This window comes from Oncorhynchus gorbuscha, linkage group LG16, assembly GCF_021184085.1.
Source record: "Oncorhynchus gorbuscha isolate QuinsamMale2020 ecotype Even-year linkage group LG16, OgorEven_v1.0, whole genome shotgun sequence".
NCBI classification, from domain to species: Eukaryota; Metazoa; Chordata; class Actinopteri; order Salmoniformes; family Salmonidae; genus Oncorhynchus; species Oncorhynchus gorbuscha.
In genome coordinates, this window is record NC_060188.1 from 65,510,909 (window position 1) to 65,529,718 (window position 18,810).

Sequence of the window (18,810 nt, forward strand, 5' to 3'; positions counted from 1 at the left end):
TGATGATCCGATAAATGGTTGATTTAGGTGCAATCTCAATGGCAGCAATGCTTGCCTGTGAAGTGCTTTTTTTGCAAAGCAATGATGACGGCACGTGTTTCCTTGCAGGTAACCATGGATGACAGAGGAAGAACAATGACTCCAAGCACCACCCTCCTTTTGACAGGGTGATCTCCAGCCTGGTCCTCGTCAACACACACACCTTTGTTAACGAGAGAATCACTGACATGATGTCAGCTGGTCCTTTTGTGGCAGGGCTGAAATGCAATGGAAATGTTTTTTTGGCAAGATTCAGTTCATTTGCACGGCAAAGAGGGACTTTAGAATGTTATGAAGAGTGATCAGATCAATTGCAGAGTATAGGTAAACTGCCATCATACAAACTGAGGCAGCAGACTTTGTAAAAACTAATATTTGTCATGCTCAACTTTTGGCCACGACTGTATGTAAACTTCTGACCCACTGGAATTGTAAGTGAAATAATCTGTCTGTAAACAATTGCTGGAAAAATGACTTGCGTTATGCACAAAGTAGACGGCCTAACAGACTTGCCAAAACTATAGATTGTTAACAAGAAATGTGTGGTGGTTGAAAAACAAGTTTTAATGACTCCAACCTAAGTGTATGTAAACTTCAACTGACAGTTTTCCCCTCCACACTCAGTCCACTCCCAGACAGTCCTAGCTAAATTCTTGCTTGAGAAATTGCTCTTTTCTGAAAAGCTATGGTTTATTTTGACCATTTTATTAGAAAAAAATAATAATCACAGCAACTTACTTGTTACCCAGAAATGATTTGATATTGAGATAGAAATGGCTGAATTGGACCTGTAAGACACTTTATTTAGGTGTTTCCTTTATTTTGGCAGTTACCTCTACATTCACACAGTTAACAGGCGTGTAATACATGATTGCATTATATCAGTGTTAGTGCAGAAATAAAGACATGGGACATCAGACAAAGGAACGATGTATTTGGCCTAAAAGGGCCATAAATAAAATTTTATTATCTTGATTTATTAACAAGCCACAGAGTGTCCATGGCTGTCTACCACAGCACTTAAAACTTCTCATTCTGGTGCAGTCCAGAGTTCACAGACCCACTTGAGATACTTAAAGCCGCTGATAAAATCTCAAGGTTCTCATTTTGTCGCTTCCTTTAGAAAAATAAAACAAAAAAGGTGATAATACTGTACCAAACTGGTTGCAGAGCACCCATTCTTCTGCAGAGAAGGGGTGCTTTAAGAAAGAGGCGGGTGGGGGTGGGAGGGGACATAAACTGAACAACAACAAAAAAACACCCCACCTCATTTAAAGCTTGGAGCAGCATGCACTGGCTTTCAATCACTGCAAGAGCGCCATTTCCACTACCCCTGCTCTTCCTTTTCCAACTGTCTGTTCATTCATTTCTGTTGCGTTTTACTTCAATTGGATTGAAATAATAATTATTATAATGATAAAACCTATAGCAGCAAAAGAGATAGAGGAGTAACAGCTATAGCGAGTGACCCCTGGTTTATAAGGAAGGCATGGGTTAAAAGAGTTCCATTGGTGAGTGGCCTGGGTGCTGAGGGGGCCGTGGGACTGTGAAGGGGGCTGCTGCCCCCTCAGCTCATCTCCCGTCCGCAGGCACCCAGCTCAAGGAGGCCATGACACGGCCGTAGCGCTCAACCAGCTCCAGAGTGGAGTAGGTGGGCAGCTTTGGAGGGTCGTGGAAGCTTTTTATCTCTGTCGAGCAGTCAAGTAACTTGGGTAGGAAGTCAGTCAGCTTCTCCTGCAGGTTGGCTGCAGCAGGAGGGGGAGAACAATAACGGAGAGGGCAAAGAGAAAAAGAAAGAGTTGGAGAGAGTGATTATTTCAAAGTCCTTGCTTGCGTCACTCTTCAGAGTCACATCCAGTTAACAAACAGATAAATCATAAGCTAAATATTTTCAGTGTGATAGCACAAGCTCTTTGTAAGCATGCTCCTCTAGGAAAACACAGATTGAGAAAACAAGATGAGGCGCCCAGGGTTGGCTGTAGTTCTAAGAAGATGCTGCTGGGTCACCTTTCTGAAAACCAATCAAACTTTTTCTTGGAGTAGAGGCTAGAACTCCACTGAACCACGTTCTCTGAACTAACAATTTGGGTCACATTCTGCCAACACAAAGTGGGTATATCCCTGGTTGTTCTGGCTGCTAATATCAACTAATTTGACCGTGTCCCTGACCATGTTCCATGAAACTCCCAAATTAAACTACAGCAGAAAAATAACCAATCATCCAACAGATCTCTAGTACCAAAATCAAACCCCCCTGCCTCTAGGCTCTTGTACTCTTTTCAGATTATTGCACGAGCCCAAACCGTACTGTGTTGCCTCAGATATGTTATCGTTGGTTCCAGCAACTACCGAGGGTGCCTAATAGGGTAAGACGATATTACAATAGCATAGTCTATCGACGATGATTGACAGCCATTGTCGATGGTGATAACATCGTGATGTGACAGATTATGGTTTAGCCTATTTGAACTTGACTGGAGCCTGGCAATAAAAAATAAAAAAACAGTCCCGCAGCACACAGCAGGGCATTACACAGTAAGTAAGTGACATTGAGTCATTTTCCTATTTCTATAGGCTATTTCAATAAATATGTTATATAGCCTACAGAACGCAAGAGAGGAGGAATTTGGGGAGTTTTTCCTAGCCACCGTGCTTCTACACCTGCATTGCTTGCTGTTTGGAGTTTTAGGCTGGGTTTCTGTACAGCACTTTGCAACATCAGCTGATGTAAGAAGGGCTTTATAAATTTGATTTGAAATTTGATTTGAATGTAGGCCAGACCGAGCGGAGAATTCCACCAAAGCGGCGCAAAATGCCCAGTCAGAAATGATTGTTTCTCTCTCTCTGTCAGATGCATGGGCTATAGCCGAAACCTATACTTTTTAAAATAATGGACACTCAAAGTGAAACTGACAGCATTTTAGCTACTTTGCAGATATGAAACAGACAATCATAATATATCAGTCAAAAACATACAATTCCCAGTTTATGCTGCAAAACCAACTTTATAAGAAGTTTTCAAAATAGGTTATATTTGACTCAACATTGTTGGCAGAATAGAGCAATGTAGTTCAATTCATGATTAATATAATTCACCAATACATTTCTTGGTAGTCCAAAAACTACTGCTATAAGGTTGTAAATCACAGCTGGCCTGGTACATTGTTTGCTGCCTCCATTCAGTTCCACTGTCAGTTCCAATGACTAAATAGTTTTGACAGAAACGTAACTAAGGCTGGGAATGTCAATACAATGATCACAAGTCAATCATAACGTGGTTAATATGCTAGCGTATCCATTTATCTAGCTAGGAGGTCATGTCATTGGAGAATTATATTAATCGTGCTTCTACACCTGCATTGCTTGCTGTTTGGGGTTTTAGGGCTGGGTTTCTGTAGAGCACTTTGAGATATCAGCTGATGTACGAAGGGCTATATAAATAAATTTGATTTGATTTGAGAGGGTGAGTGACTGACTTATCTCCTCGTATAATTTTTCAGTGGCTACACAGCTAAAGATGCACATGTCATTTGGTTAGCTAGCAGGAAATGTGAATCACTTTACTAGCTAGCTATTCTGAACGACTGTTATGCAGATAGCATGAACCCGCTGAATATGACCAGTGTCGGTAAACGTAGGCAAAAAAGCACTAGTAAACAGCTCAGTGACGTGCTCTCTCATTTGTGTCTGGAAGTAGCTAGCTACCTTAGCCAGTTAGCTTGGGTGCATGGTTGGGACAATGCATGTATTACATTTACATTTAAGTCATTTAGCAGACGCTCTTATCCAGAGCGACTTACAAATTGGTGCATTCACCTTATGACATCCAGTGGAACAGCCACTTTACAATAGTGCATCTAAATATTTTAAGGGGGAGGGGGTGAGAAGGATTACTTTATCCTATCCTAAGTATTCCTTAAAGAGGTGGGGTTTCAGGTGTCTCCGGAAGGTGGTGATTGACTCCGCTGTCCTGGCGTCGTGAGGGAGTTTGTTCCACCATTGGGGAGCCAGAGCAGCGAACAGTTTTGACTGGACTGAGCGGGAACTGTACTTCCTCAGTGGTAGGGAGACGAGCAGGCCAGAGGTGGATGAACGCAGTGCCCTTATTTGGGTGTAGGGCCTGATCAGAGCCTGGAGGTACTGAGGTGCCGTTCCCCTCACAGCTCCGTAGGCAAGCACCATGGTCTTGTAGCGGATGCGAGCTTCAACTGGAAGCCAGTGGAGAGAGCGGAGGAGCGGGGTGACGTGAGAGAACTTGGGAAGGTTGAACACTAGACGGGCTGCGGCGTTCTGGATGAGTTGTAGGGGTTTAATGGCACAGGCAGGGAGCCCAGCCAACAGCGAGTTGCAGTAATCCAGACGGGAGATGACAAGTGCCTGGATTAGGACCTGCGCCGCTTCCTGTGTGAGGCAGGGTCGTACTCTGCGGATGTTGTAGAGCATGAACCTACAGGAACGTGCCACCGTCTTGATGTTAGTTGAGAACGACAGGGTGTTGTCCAGGATCACACCAAGGTATTGGCAGGCAAGTTGCAGAAGGACAAGCAGGCTATTCCCCATCGTTTATCCGTGCAATTATTTTTTTTTTTAAAGGGTAAGGTAGCTAGGGGACTAATAATGAGAAGGTAAAAAACAAAATCAATAGCCAATAGAAAAATCAAATGACAAGTTGAAATTAGTTTAAGCTTTTAAGAAAATAATCCCGGGTGGTCTAGGGCACTGCATCGCAGCTGGCTGGCTTCCGGGTTGGATGGCACAGTGGTCTAGGGCACTGCATCGCAGCTGGCTGGCTTCCGGGTTGGATGCGCGCTGTGTTAAGAAACATTCCGGCTTGGTTGGGTTGTGTTTCGGAGGACGCATGGCTTTCGACCTTCGTCTCTCCCGAGCCCGTACGGGAGTTGTAGCGATGAGACAAGATTGTAACTACTAACTATTGGATATCACGAAATTGGGGAGAAAAGGGGGTAAAATATTAAACAAAAACAAAAAATGGCCAATAACCTATCCTCCTACTAGGCTGATCATAAAAGCTTTAACACAATAGGGCGATAGCATCGTATATTACAATGTTTTATGGGTACATACAGCACAGTACAGTACAGCTGGGTCAGTAGTGTGAAAATGCTCTGTGGTCCCTCTGCCCTATGACTTTTTAGACTCTTGGTAGATTAGTCCCCTAATCTTCAAATTTGGGTTAAAAATAATCCAAAACAAACAAAAACTCACGCTCCATCTCCTGCCCCAGGTAGGAGCACCAGCGGTTCCTCATGTCCTCCACAGCCAGCAGGTCCTTCTCTGTGTCGTGGACAAGCAGTAGGGGGATACACGGCACCACCAGCTCATTCATGATGCTCAGCCCATTGCAAACCTCCGGCTCCTCACCAGACTCAAACATCCCCGCTGCATTCTCGTTCAGTTTCTATGGGCAAAGCACATGCATATAGATCGATGAATTCTGGATTTGCTTCATATGCTAGGGATTAGCTTGAAGTGGAATGCTAACAAATTTACCAGTATTCGCAACTCTGTCAAAACAGATTTACAGGACAGCCAGGTATTACATGTTCCTATGTTTTTAATGTATATGTATTTTACATTAGAGACCACCTCTGTGTGAGGGGCTGCAGCCCAGGTAAGACACAGACCATTTGCATTGCTGGGGGCGGCAGATAGCCTAGTAGTTAGAGCATTGGTTCAGTAACCAAAAGGTTACTAGATCGAATCCCCGAGCTAACAAAGTAAAAATCTGTCGTTCTGTCCCTGAACAAGGCAGTTAACCCACTGTTCCTAGGCCGTCATTGTAAATAGGATTTTTTTATGGCTGCAGAGGCAGTATTGAGTAGCTTGGATGAAAAGATGCCCATTGTAAACGGCCAGCTACTCAGTCTCAGTTGCTAATATATGCATATTATTAGTATTATTAGTATTGGATAGAAAACACTCTAAAGTTTCCAAAACTGTCAAAATATTGTCTGTGAGTATAACAGAACTGATATTGCAGAAGAAACCCTGAGGAAAAACAAAACAGAAAGTGGCTTCTATTTTGAAAACTCCATGTTCCATAGCCTCCCTTTGCTGGATTTAAAGGGATATGAACTTTTCCTATCGCTTCCTCAAGGTGTCAGTCTTCAGACAGTTTCAGGCTTTTATTTTGAAAAATGAGCCAGAACGATAACATTGAGTCAAGTGGTCACATGAGTTTGGCTTGCGCAACAGAATTTGGACAGCCATTTCCTTTCCGTCTCCTACTGTGAAAGACATTTGCAGTTGATATACAATGCTCAAAAAAATAAAGGGAACACTAAAATAACACATCCTAGATCTGAATGAATGAAATATTCTTATTAAATACGTTTTTCTTTACATAGTTGAATGTGCTGACAACAAAATCACACAAAAATGATCAATGTAAATCAAATTTATCAACCCATGGAGGTCTGGATTTGGAGTCACACTCAAAATTAAAGTGGAAAACCACACTACAGGCTGATCCAACTTTGATGTAATGTCCTTAAAACAAGTCAAAATGAGGCTCAGTAGTGTGTGTGGCCTCCACATGCCTGTATGACCTCCCTACAACGCCTGGGCATGCTACTGATGAGGTGGCGGATAGTCTCCTGAGGGATCTCCTCCCAGACCTGGACTAAAGCATCCGCCAACTCCTGGACAGTCTGTGGTGCAACGTGGCATTGGTGGATGGAGCGAAACATGATGTTCCAGATGTGCTCAATTGGATTCAGGTCTGGGGAACGGGCGGGCCAGTCCATAGTATCAATGCCTTCCTCTTGCAGGAACTGCTGACACACTCCAGCCACATGAGGTCTAGCATTGTCTTGCATTAGGAGGAACCCAGGGCCAATCGCACCAGCATATGGTCTCACAAGGGGTCTGAGGATCTCATCTCGGTCCTTAATGGCAGTCAGGCTACCTCTGGCGAGCACATGGAGGGCTGTGCGGCCCCCCAAAGAAATGCCCCCCCACACCATGACTGACCCACCGCCAAACCGGTCATGCTGGAGGATGTTGCAGGCAGCAGAAAGTTCTCCACGGCATCTCCAGACTCTGTCACATCTGTCACGTGCTCAGTGTGAACCAGATTTAATCTGTGAAGAGCACAGGGAGCCAGTGGCGAATTTGCCAATCTTGGTGTTCTCTGGCAAATGCCAAACGTCCTGCAGTGTTGGGCTGTAAGCACAACCCCCACCTGCGGACGTCGGGCCCTCATACCACACTCATGGAGTCTGTTTCTGACCGTTTGAGCAGACACATGCACATTTGTGGCCTGCTGGAGGTCATTTTGCAGGGCTCTGGCAGTGCTCCTCCTCCTCTGGTACTGACGTGGGCAGTGACATACTACATGATGCACACAGACACTTTGCTATGTTCGCCTTAGCTAAGCCTTGCAATACTGTTGACACAGAAACTCCCTGACCTCAGCTCTGGGGTACCTTACACAGATGCAGACGGCCATTCCGGAACCAGAGAGACTTGGTGGGGGTTCACAATGTGTCAATGTCAGCAGTGTTTTCAATTAAAACAGAGAAGGAGGTAAACAGCGGGGCTGGAGGGAGCAGGGCTGGAGGGGGCTGGAGTGGGAGCCAGGGGTTCATTCTGGCCGGAGATCTGAGATGGTGGCTAACTCTAGCAGAGCCCTGAAGGAGCAGAGCCAAGGTTAGCTCAGGACACAGCCATGTCTCCTGGTAATGTGTTTACACTTGCTGGGCCTACTGCTTCCTATTCCCACTCGGATGATTACATTAGGAGCACAATGCCGGTGTAGGGTTACTGAGTGCAGGAGCAGCAACAGGGCCAACCGAGGAGAATCAGGGTTACCCCTCTTTCTCTCCCGGTTCAGACCAGACCAGTCACAGCTTGATCTGACCAACCAGGGAATCATTCCATCTAAGTCCTAACAAATACTTTGGAGATGGGATATGAAAAACAAAAGTGAAGCTGTAGTCTGATCAGAATATTGAAAAGATTAGGATCTTTCCCCCACACTAAGAGCATTTGCTGAGAAAAGTTCTGTGGGAATCTTTATGGGCAATAAAAAAGACAATGTAATATCTCAGCGAGAACAGGAACAAGCCTTGCATCAATCCTAGAGATTATTGGGTGGAGGGATCATCTTGGTCGACATCACAGTTTGGCTGAGTCAACGTGACTCAAGGGAAGGCAAGGATGAGTTAGGAGGTCAGAGACAGACAGCCTTGCTGATAAGACGATAGCGTTATTCATTTTCAAAGAGAATAACTTAACTACTTCCACGGTGACCCATTGTTTTGACTGGAAACTTGTGATGATCTTTAAAACGCTATGGATTAACTCTGACCACTTCCTCTCATTTAGGCTGCAACTTTGTCTCTTTAAAAAGTTTCTGTACCAAATGCTAAACCTGCTAGCATCAGAAAATCCTACATGAACTTACTAACTAAATAAAATCAACTACTGACAGAGATTTGTAATAGTGCAGTGGTTCAGTTGTATGATTGTGAGTGATAGAGGTTTGTCTCACCAGCAGGCACTCTCTGCGGTAGTGACCTATGAGCTCATCGTTGTGACCTCTGTACAGCCCTTTGACCAACAGCTCTCTGTTGTACTGGTACGAGTAGATCAGATACATCAAGGCCTCCACAAAGCTGCAGAAAAGCAGACACACAGGAGAGTAAGATACATTATAGAAGCATCAGGGTGGTACAAACTTAACCACAAGGAGAGGCAGCAGAGAACATATCAGGTTTAGCTGTGTCTACAAAAGGAAACTAGAGAAGGAACTATCAGGCTTTTTTCATAGAGGATTTAAAAACGGATGTACTGGAGGGAGAATTAACAGAAGAAATAACCAAATACATGAACAACCATCTTGATCAATGCCAGACTGAGCTCTATGCTCCAGAAGGATCTGCTGGGATCTGCTGCCCTCTGCAGGTGACTTTAGGAAGTTCAGGTCCTACCATTAATAATGCAATCATCTACAGAGAGTATTTCAATCTCTATTTTCAAAACAATATATTCAATACAGAAATGGTTCAAGAATATCAGTTCACGCTTAAAGTAAGAAAAGGACACGAGTTAGAAGCTCTGCATCGTGGAGAGCAGAATGTAATAACAGTCCTGCCAATTAGCAGAGTCTCACCATTTCTTCTGGAACAGCTCTAAGCCAATCATCAGAAAGATTGTTGTCTCGCGGAAATTCCTGTAGTCCTGATGCCACATCTGGGAAAAATGTAGGGGCCAAAGGTTCATAAATGAGCTCTAAAGGATTTTAAGGACGGATCTGGAGCATTTGGATCTAACATTGAAGATTAACATCACATCCGTGTTTTTTTCCCATTGAATAGAAGGGTTAGTGGTATCAGTTCAAATGTAGAGATTATAATCATTTAAACCTTTTACTTTAATGCTAAATATTGTCCACACGCTCATCTCATGTCATTTGGGCTCCAGAGTTGCGCAGTGGTCTAAGGCACTGCATCTCAGTGCGTGAGGTGTCACTACAGACCCTGGTTCGATTCCAGGCTGTATCACAACTGGACGTGATTAGGAGTCCCATAGGGCGGCGCACAATTGGCCCAGCATCGTCCCAGTTAGGGTTTGGCCAGGGTAGGCCGCCATTGTAAGTAAGAATTTGTTCTTAACTAACTTAACTGGACACACCTACTCATTGAAAGGTCTTTATTTTTACTATGTTCTACATTGTAGAATAATAGTGAAGACATCAAATTATGAAATAACACATATGGAATAATGTAGTAACCCAATTTCTTTTAAACAAATCTAAATATATTTTAGATTCTTCAAAGTAGATACCCTTTTCCTTGATGACAGCTTTGCACACTCTTGGCATTCTCAACCAGCTTAACCTGGAATGCTTTCCCAACAAGGAGTTCCCACATATGCTGAGCACTTGTTGGCTGCTTTTCCTTTACTCTGCAGTCCAACGCATCCCAAATCATCTCAATTGGGTTGAGGTTGGGTGATTGTGGAGGCCAGGTAATCTAATTCAGCACTCTCATTCTTGGTCAAATAGCCCTCACACAGCCTGGGGGAATGTTGGGTCATTGCCCTGTTGAAAAACAAATGATAGTGGGACTAAGCGCAAAACAGGTGGGACAGTGTATCGCTGCTGGTTAAGGGTGCCTTAACTTAACTTAATTGGTTAAGGGTGCCTTTCTAAATAAATCACTGACAGTGTCACCAGCAAAGCACCCCCCACACCATCTCCTCCATGCTTCACGGTGGGAACCACACATGCAGTGACTGACTGTCTCCTCATATCATTTTTCAGTGGCTACACAGCTAGAGATGCATGTGTCATTTGGTTAGCTAGCAAGAAATGTGAATCACTATACTAGCTAGCTATTCTGAACGACTGTTATGCAGTAAGACCCGCTGAATATGACCGGTGTCAGTAAACGTAGGCAAAAAAAAGCACTAGTTCCTCACGAACGCTCTATATAACATGCAAACAGCTCTGTTAAGGCAAGTAAAATGCTCAGTGACGTGCTCTCTCATTTGTGTCTGGAAGTAGCTAGCTAACGTAGCCAGTTAGCTTGGGTGCTTGGTTGGGATGACGCATGTATCGGCAGGCAAGCTGCAGAAGGAAGAGCAGGCTATTCCCCATCGTTTATCAGTGCAATTTTGACAGCCAACTAGCTGAAAAAGTTTGAGGGTTTATCTAATGATCCTTCTTCAGATTTTAGCTCATCTTGCTCTGCCTAGCATTAGTGGTTGATCTTGTTGATGTGCATATAGTAAAAGATAACCATAAAAAAGGTAGGTTGTTTGGTCAATAGGACTGTAAAGTTCACAAATGTAAGAGGCGTGTATTTTGTGGCTTTTGCAGAATGTGTTCTAATGATTCAAATTTGCGCTGTTGCAACTGCCTGTAAACACACAGTGCAGATCAAAGTGAATGATGGCAGGCCCTTGTAGCAAATGGTTTGCTTGCATGTAGACCTAATATAGCTTTCTGATTGGCAATGGTGCACTCGGTCTGCATAGACTCTACTCCCGGACAAGACAGATGTTTTTATTTCGGTTTTATTTACGGCAGCACGGCCGCTTTCCCACTCTATATTGCTATAGAATATTCACAAATCCCTTAGACACGGCGGTTGGAACCAACATTCTCAAATTTTCCTCCAGACCAAAGGACAGATTGCTCCATTGCGCATTTCTTGGCCCAAGCAAGTCTCTTATTATTAGTGTCCTTTATTAGTGGTTTCTTTGCAGAAATTCAACCATGAAGGCCTGATTCACGCAGTCTCCTCTGAACAGTTGAGATGTGTCTGTTACTTGAACTCCGAAGCAAACTAATGAACTTATCCTCTGCAGCAGAGGTAATTCTGGGTCTTCCTTTTCCCATCGCGGTCCTCATGAGAGCCAGTTCCATCATAGCATTTGATGGTTTTTGCGATTGCACTTGAAGAAATTTTCCATGATTGACTGACCTTCATGTCTTAAAGTCATGGACTATTTCTCTTTGCTTATTTGAGCTGTTCTTGCCATAATATGGACTTGGTCTTTTACCAAATAGGGCTATCTTCTGTATACCCCCCTACCTTGTCACAACTGATTGGTACAAACGCATAAAGGAAAGAAATTCCACAAATTAACTTTTACCAAGGCACACCTGTTAATTGAAATGCATTCCAGGTGACAACCTCATGAAGCAGGTTGAGAGAATGCCAAGAATGTGCAAACCTGTCATCAAGGCAACGGGTGGCTACTTTGAGGAATTTGTTTGACACTTTTTTGGTTACTACATGATTCCATGTGTTTTTTCATAGTTTTGATGTCTTCACTATTATTCTATAATGTAGAAAATAGTAAAAATAAAGAAAAACCCTGGGATGAGTAGGTGTGTCCAAACTTTTGACTGGTACTGTATGTACCAGACCAAACATTTGAAACCAGTCAAAACCAGAGTGTTGCAGAACGCTGACCTCATACTCCTCCATGTTGACCTCTTCTGGCTTAACAAGGTCTAGTTTGGCACGGGCCACCTTCATAATGCTCTTACACCTGAGAGAGAGAAGGGGGGGAATGGAGAGAAAGGGAAAGCGGAGAGAAAGGGAGAGTGATGTTACAGCAGCTTGGCAGTGGTACGATGAGTACTGGTGAAGTACTAGCTACTCCAGGAGACTAAATATTACACGTGGTCTCGCGGCCGTGAAACACAGGCCCAATGAATCACCCCTTACTACTTAACCAGACGTTCCTCCTTTCCAGAGGTTCTTATTGAGACCACATAATTATATCGCTCAGAGGAGGAGAGTTGAATCAATGAATTCAAGAATATGGATTACCACAAACATCTCAGTGCGTGTGCGAGAACTTTGAGACATTAGAAGAGATGTGATTTATCCAGAGAAATGTGATTTTCTTCTTTAGTCCTCAAAAAGGGCAAAGTTATAAAGAAGCTGGATATATGGCAGGGTAGGATGTTTTACACTGGTGCAAAATATAAAAGATTTTCAACTCTATAAAAGTTCTGTAAGGCTGTCCTACTGGAATAAATCTAACAGACATTATCAAGTTATTGTTGACTTCATAAACCACTTCAGGTAATTTCAGATCATAAAATATTCAAAGGCTTTGCTATTTGCTACCCTCTGCAGGTGAATTTGGGAAGTTCAGCAGTAATAATCTGGTGTTGTCTTTGTTTTATCTTATTTAATGTTTTTTTTATTTAACTAGGCAAGTCAGTTAATAACAAATTCTTATTGACAATGACGGCCTAGGAACAGTGGGTTAATTGCCTTGTTCAGGGGCAGAACGACAGATTTTTATCTTGTCAGCTCGGGGATTCGATCTAGCAACCTTTCAACTCTAACCACTATTTTAATAAAGAGAAGACGGTCATGGTGGTGTAACCCATACAGACCGTTCGTCAAAGCTTAGGTTGCGGTCTGCGAACTGCATGAGGAGGGTTCTCTCCAGGATCTTCTTGGGGGCCTGGTTATGGATGAAGTAGACGATGACGTGCTGCAGACGGTAGTCATTCTCCGGGGCAGTGTCCTCCTGGGCAAACCTCAGCAGACGGGTGTACTCCACCTTAATGGCCTGAAAAACAAAAAGCATTGGGTGAATGGACATGGTAGGCCCAATAAGCATTAGAACTTCAGAGTGTAGGCCTATATTACAACACTGACAAACATCTACAGCAGCAGGAGACAAAACTAGTGTCTTCCGCGTAAGAGTTGTCAAGATCATCATCATCATTATCCTTCTCATCCAAAACTCAAAGATTGGTTTCAAGTTTGCTTTGTTCAAATTAATCTCAAATCCCACTTCTGGAAGATGCTTTTGAATAGAACTACTAACTCAAAAAGATCAGATGGAGAAATGCCAGGTAAAAAGGGATGAGAGGATGGTTGTGGAGAAGCATGCAGTGAAATAGTGAGTGAATAAATAAAGGATTGAAAGAGAAAAGAGAAATGGGATCTGGATGTATGTACCTTGAAGAAGGCGGCTTCAGGCCCAAGCTTTTCAAACACACTCCTGGCCTTGCCAATGGACATTATAATACCCTGCATGTTTGGAGTCATCATGGCCTGCAGTAGCCAAGGAGGGGAAGCATGTTACAACAGTAGAAAATAGATCCCTTGGACCCCTCGGAGAGAGCCCCCAAAATAATACACCTTTTTGGCACAGCAATATTTGAGCTGCCCTGGGCCATGCAACTCTGTCACGACATCACTCAGCAGTCCATGCATATGTTAATAGTTATTCTACTACTGTGAGCCCCTGTCATGTGATGGACGAAGTACATGCTTAAATTGTCCTATGAAGGAGAGTCTCTGTCTATGAAGTAGGGCCTCTGAAAGGCAGCCCTGTGAAGATCAAGGTCCCTATGGTACAGACAGTCCCTACAGACAGTCATACTGTGGTACAGACAGCAGACAGCCTATGGTCCATCTGAGGGGGTTTGAAACTAAACAACATTGATTCTACTGTAGCACTTTGACAACATTATTCGCCACACACTACTATAAAATGCCAAACCAAGCAAAACCAAATCATTTATTGTTAGGAGCAGTGAGACGATGCACTTACATTATTCAATTTGTACTTTTTTTCCCCCCTCAAGAGTTTAGTATGTATCAAAAATTATGTTGGCAATAGTAATACAAACTGTGCAAATCACATTTACTTTTCACATTTGCTGCAGAGATGCAGTTAAAAATAAACTCTCCAGAGAATTGAGTCGATGTTTAGGTGAAATTTATGTCCATATATCTCTGATGGAGAACAGAAGGCTTCTGTTTTGTATAGAAGAGAGTGCTTCTGTTGCTAGATGCAGGTAGGCTTGACAGGGATAGGCTTTTCACATAATATCGTTTTAAAGCTAGCCCAAGGCTAGTTTCATCTTCTAGGATAGTACACTGGCTGTAGTGTAATATAGCAGTGCTATCTTGGTCTGCCAAGAAGTTTGGTGAAAATGCCAACTGTGAGAAACTTGCCCTGAGCTAACCATGACTCTGGTTTGAAGACTGCTCTAAATGAACATTTACTCAAGTGTGAAAACCCTATAAAAAGAGCCAAGAGGAGAACATGTCCTCATTCTAATCACCAAACAGGCAGAGAGACTTTTCAGCACAACAAAGAAGAGTCAGCTGGGTGAGCTGAGTGTCGAGCGCTACCTCATCATCGTACCCCCCCTCCTCTGACTCGATGACAAAGGTTCCCACCTGGGGAATGGCAACCTCTACCGTACGCTGGGAAAGGGGCTCATCCTCCATGGGGGGGTCAGAGGAAGGGGTGAGGGAAGGATCCACAGGCTGAGGGTCAGAGGGAGGGGCGAGGGGGGTTTCAGTGTTCACCTGGACATCGGACTGGGGTTTAGGGGGAAGGGGTGGGGAGAGACTCCCTCCACTGGACTGTGGAGAGAGTGAGAGAACAAACAAGAAAGAGCGAGAGGCATGGTGGGCAACGTTAAACAGAAAGAGAAACTAAGAAAAAGTGGGAAATGAAGAACTTTAACTGGGGTTGTGGAGTAGGCCTACGTGGTTCAGTAACAGAAGCGTAGAAGGAGTAGTGGTTAATGTGGTTAAGAGGTGTATGCGTCCGAGCGTGTGTGTGTGTGTGTCCAATTTGTAAGTCGCTCTGGATAAGAGCGTCTGCTAAATGACTTAAATGTAAATGTAATGTAAATGTGTGTGTGAGAAGTAGAAGTCCGTCACTGGCCGCGGGCAGCATTTGATTCTTAAACGCACGCATACATTCATCACTCCTCCCTGTTTTGTTATAAGATAACAATGTGGGTCGACACACAAATTAACTTCTGTCTTAGTACATACAATTTCACACTTGTGATCCCCAAGCAGTAATGAGGCCAGCCCCAGCACCAGAAGACTAGTCCAGCAATGTTCATTTGTAATATAAGTAATATGTATTATACTTATCTATGTTGTGGATGAGCGCGTTGTTTGTTTTTGTTCCTCTCTCTAGCTTCCGGGTATGCTGGATAAGGACCCGAGCTAAGGGAATTGGGCTGACTTTGTTGGGCCTGTCCCAAATGGCTCATTAATGTAAATGGCCATATCAAAAGACACTGTCAGTAGCGATGTAATTTTGTAAATGTTATGTGGTGATATTGTTTAAAAAACGTGTTGCAATGTATATCCTTTAGTATGTTTAGTTAGTTAATGGAAAATGTAGGTTTGACTAGGTAATTGCTTAATTAATTAGGGTTAATTGTTCTGAGGGGAGGGGCTAGCCCTACAAACGGAGCCTCTCAGTTCATGGGGAGGCATTTTGGATTGAGCTGTGGATGGGGTAGCATTGTTTTTAGCTGGCATATAAGGTATATGTTTGATGGCAGTACAGTTGTTTTTGTTCCGGAATCACTTTGTAAATAAATACCCTTGCAGAGAAGAACTTTTGCAGCTCCAGCATCTTTTTTTTATTTTGATAGAGGTTATGTTTTCCAGTATAGCCTTCTGGCCTACTCTACGTGACATATGGTGGGATGGTACACTGCAATCAGTGAGTTCCAACAAGAGAGGTAAAGGAATGCGTACAGGATTGCGTTCTCAGCAGCAGCATCAACTGTCAGAAACGGTACCTGAAGTTGAACCGGGGTGGAATACCATGGAATCGTCTGGTGAAGAAGAGGTCAAGTATGAGAAACTAGGAGCCCGACCAAGGGGCCAAACACAACCAGAACCGTTTGAGCTACCAGTTGAACCAGCAGATACAGCCATAAAAGACCAGCTGACTGAAGGAACAGTTGGAGGAACCAGAACCACACCCAACAATGGTAACCCTTTTCTGCAACTGTTCACTTGCCTTGAGAGGAGGGACGAAGACCTCAAGCAGGAGTTCCAGGGTCTATGCCAATCTATCCTCACAGTTCCTCACCAAGCGGAACTCGTGAGAGCCCAAGATTGTGTCTGCCAACCCCATGACGACAAAGGCTCAACGCAGCAGGGACTTCAACTCCACAGCAGGATCCCCAAGCAGTAATGAGGCCAGCACCAGAAGACTAGTCCAGCAGTGTTTAACGTCCATCTTCCAGCATTCCTGAGGAAGGAGCCAAAGATGCCCTCATACCAGCAGGGGGAGGACATTGAAAACTACCGGCTGAGGTTTGAGCGCATGGCCAAGACGTGGCATTGGCCAGAGTTAGAGTGGGCCTGCAGGCTTGTCCCATTGCTCATTGGTAAGGCCTTAGAGGCTTAGACAGCATTGGATGAGGGGCTGTCCAATGTCTACAAGGGCTTGAAGGAAGCGCTGCTGGTGAAGTTCGACATCTACCCAGAGACCTACCGTCAACGCTTCAGAGCTGCATCGACGCCATCCGGTGAGTCGTCGACAGAGACGTACCACCGCCTTAAGGGTCTCTACCGACAATGGGTTCGACAAAGGAGAAAACACAGGACAAAAATCGGTGAGGTCATCATCCTCGAGCAACTTCTACAAGTTCTACCACACGACATTCGAACCTGGGTCCGAGAGCACGAGCCCAAGGACGGGCTTATGGCGGCCAAGCTTGCACTGCAGTACCTTGATGCACGTAAAGGGGGCCCTCCACGACCTGCAGCACCCGCTCCAAGGAGACATAGAAGTCCGTCACTGGTCGCGGGCGGCATTTGGTTCTTTAACGCACGCACACATTCATCACTCCTCCGTTATAAGATAAGTTAACAATGTGGGTCGACACACATTAACTTCTGTCATAGTACATACATTTCACACTTGTCAGTGTTCATTTGTAATATAAGTAATATGTATTATACTTATCTATGTTGTGGATGAGCGCGTTGTTTGTTTTTGTTCCTCTCTCTCTGTAGCTTCCGGGTATGCTGGCTAAGGACCCGAGCTAAGGGAATTGGGCTGACTTTCTAGTGCCTGTCCCAAATGGCTCATTAATGTAAATGGGCATATTAAAAAAGACACCGTCAGTAGTGATGTAATTTTGTAAATGTTATGTGGTGATATTGTTTACAAAACATGTTGCAATGTATTGAAAATAAGAATGTTCTTAACTGACTTGCCTGGTTAAATAAAAAAAGAATATCCTTTAGTATGTTTAGTTAATGGAAAATGTAGGTTTGACTAGGTAATTAATTATGGTTGATTGTTCTGAGGGGAGGTGCTAGCCCTATAAAAGGAGCTTCTATTTCAGTTCATGGGGAGGCATTTTGGATTGAGCTGTGGGTGGGGTAGCATTGTTTTTAGCTGGCCCATAAGGTATATGTTTGATGGCAGTACTGTTGTTTATGTTCCGGAATCACTATGTAAATAAACACCCTTACACAGAATAACTTTTGCGGCTCCGCCATCTTTTTATTTTGATAGAGGTTAGGTTTTCCAGTATAGCCTTCTGGCCTACTCTACGTGACAGTGTGTGTGAGAGATGTTTGGTCTTACTGCAGTAAGCAGTCCCTCAGGGCTCCTCTCCTCCTGCTTCTCGGCTGCAGCCTTGGAGATGGCCCTCTCTGTGTCCTCCTGCAGGTGCTTGGAGTCATCTGTGGGGGACGGCTGCTCCATGTACTCTGGGTCCTGCTGAGGGCCTGGAAGAACCACACATGGACACAAACACATAACCCAACACTGCAGTGGAAGTACAAGTCTCAGACTCATGACATTTTTCAATCTGCCTAATATAATTTACACACTATTGTGCTGGCCTGGAAATGTCATTTTCACACGTCCAGAAACTTTGGTCAAGGCGTAACCAGACCAGCTCAGTAGTGTTTAATTGTTGTAAAGAAGACCCCTAGTCCTCACCCCAGCTGTCTGGTGGACTGGGCTCTGTGCTCATAGGTTGAGGGGATGTTGTTGTTTCTGCTGCTGCAGTGGCTGCGGCCAGGGCCAGCTTCTCCTGCTGGGCCTTGCGTGCCTGCAGGGTGTCCCACTCCTCGATCTCCTTGTCAAACAGGCCATTGTCCTCCTTCACGTAGGCCTTCAGGTCCGAAGGGAGCTTATCAAGACCACTCAGCATCTGACCCGTCTCCTTATCAAACTCCTCTGCAGAGACACAAACACAACCAGACAGTCACCAGGTGTATATGTTAAGGGATTTTTATGAATAATGACTAAATTATAAATGTATACATATCAGAAATATGACTAAACAGAATACTACTATTTTACTGATTGGATGTATGAATCATAATACTGAATGTAATGTGTGTAGTTTTCATCCAGAATTAGAAGGACTGTCTGTTCCTTGTTAGAAACTAATGGAGCTGTGTTCCTTACAGAACATCCTGTCTCTACCCAGGGAGGGGAGAGACCTTGGGCTTGTAGTAGATTGTT

General features: G+C 44.0%; 1 protein-coding gene across 9 annotated transcripts in view; it reads right to left on the bottom strand.

Moving 5' to 3' along the window:
- Window positions 1–964: 964 nt before the first annotated feature.
- The window catches only part of LOC123998730 (ubiquitin carboxyl-terminal hydrolase 25-like), a 56,940-nt gene continuing 39,094 nt past the window's right edge, over window positions 965–18,810 (bottom strand). For 3 of the 9 annotated variants that reach the window (XM_046303834.1, XM_046303832.1, XM_046303831.1), the window contains exons 17-26: window positions 18,280–18,519; window positions 17,920–18,062; window positions 14,688–14,924; window positions 13,503–13,598; window positions 12,929–13,107; window positions 11,988–12,066; window positions 9,176–9,255; window positions 8,555–8,678; window positions 5,266–5,458; window positions 965–1,784 (exon numbers count right to left, since the gene is read on the bottom strand). In XM_046303834.1, coding sequence (XP_046159790.1) covers window positions 1,612–1,784; window positions 5,266–5,458; window positions 8,555–8,678; window positions 9,176–9,255; window positions 11,988–12,066; window positions 12,929–13,107; window positions 13,503–13,598; window positions 14,688–14,924; window positions 17,920–18,062; window positions 18,280–18,519 — 1,544 coding nt within the window. In that variant the 3' untranslated portion in view covers window positions 965–1,611. The remainder of the gene's footprint in view (window positions 1,785–5,265; window positions 5,459–8,554; window positions 8,679–9,175; window positions 9,256–11,987; window positions 12,067–12,928; window positions 13,108–13,502; window positions 13,599–14,687; window positions 14,925–17,919; window positions 18,063–18,279; window positions 18,520–18,810) is intronic. The other 6 variants (XM_046303840.1, XM_046303837.1, XM_046303839.1 and 3 more) reach the window with 4 other exon arrangements.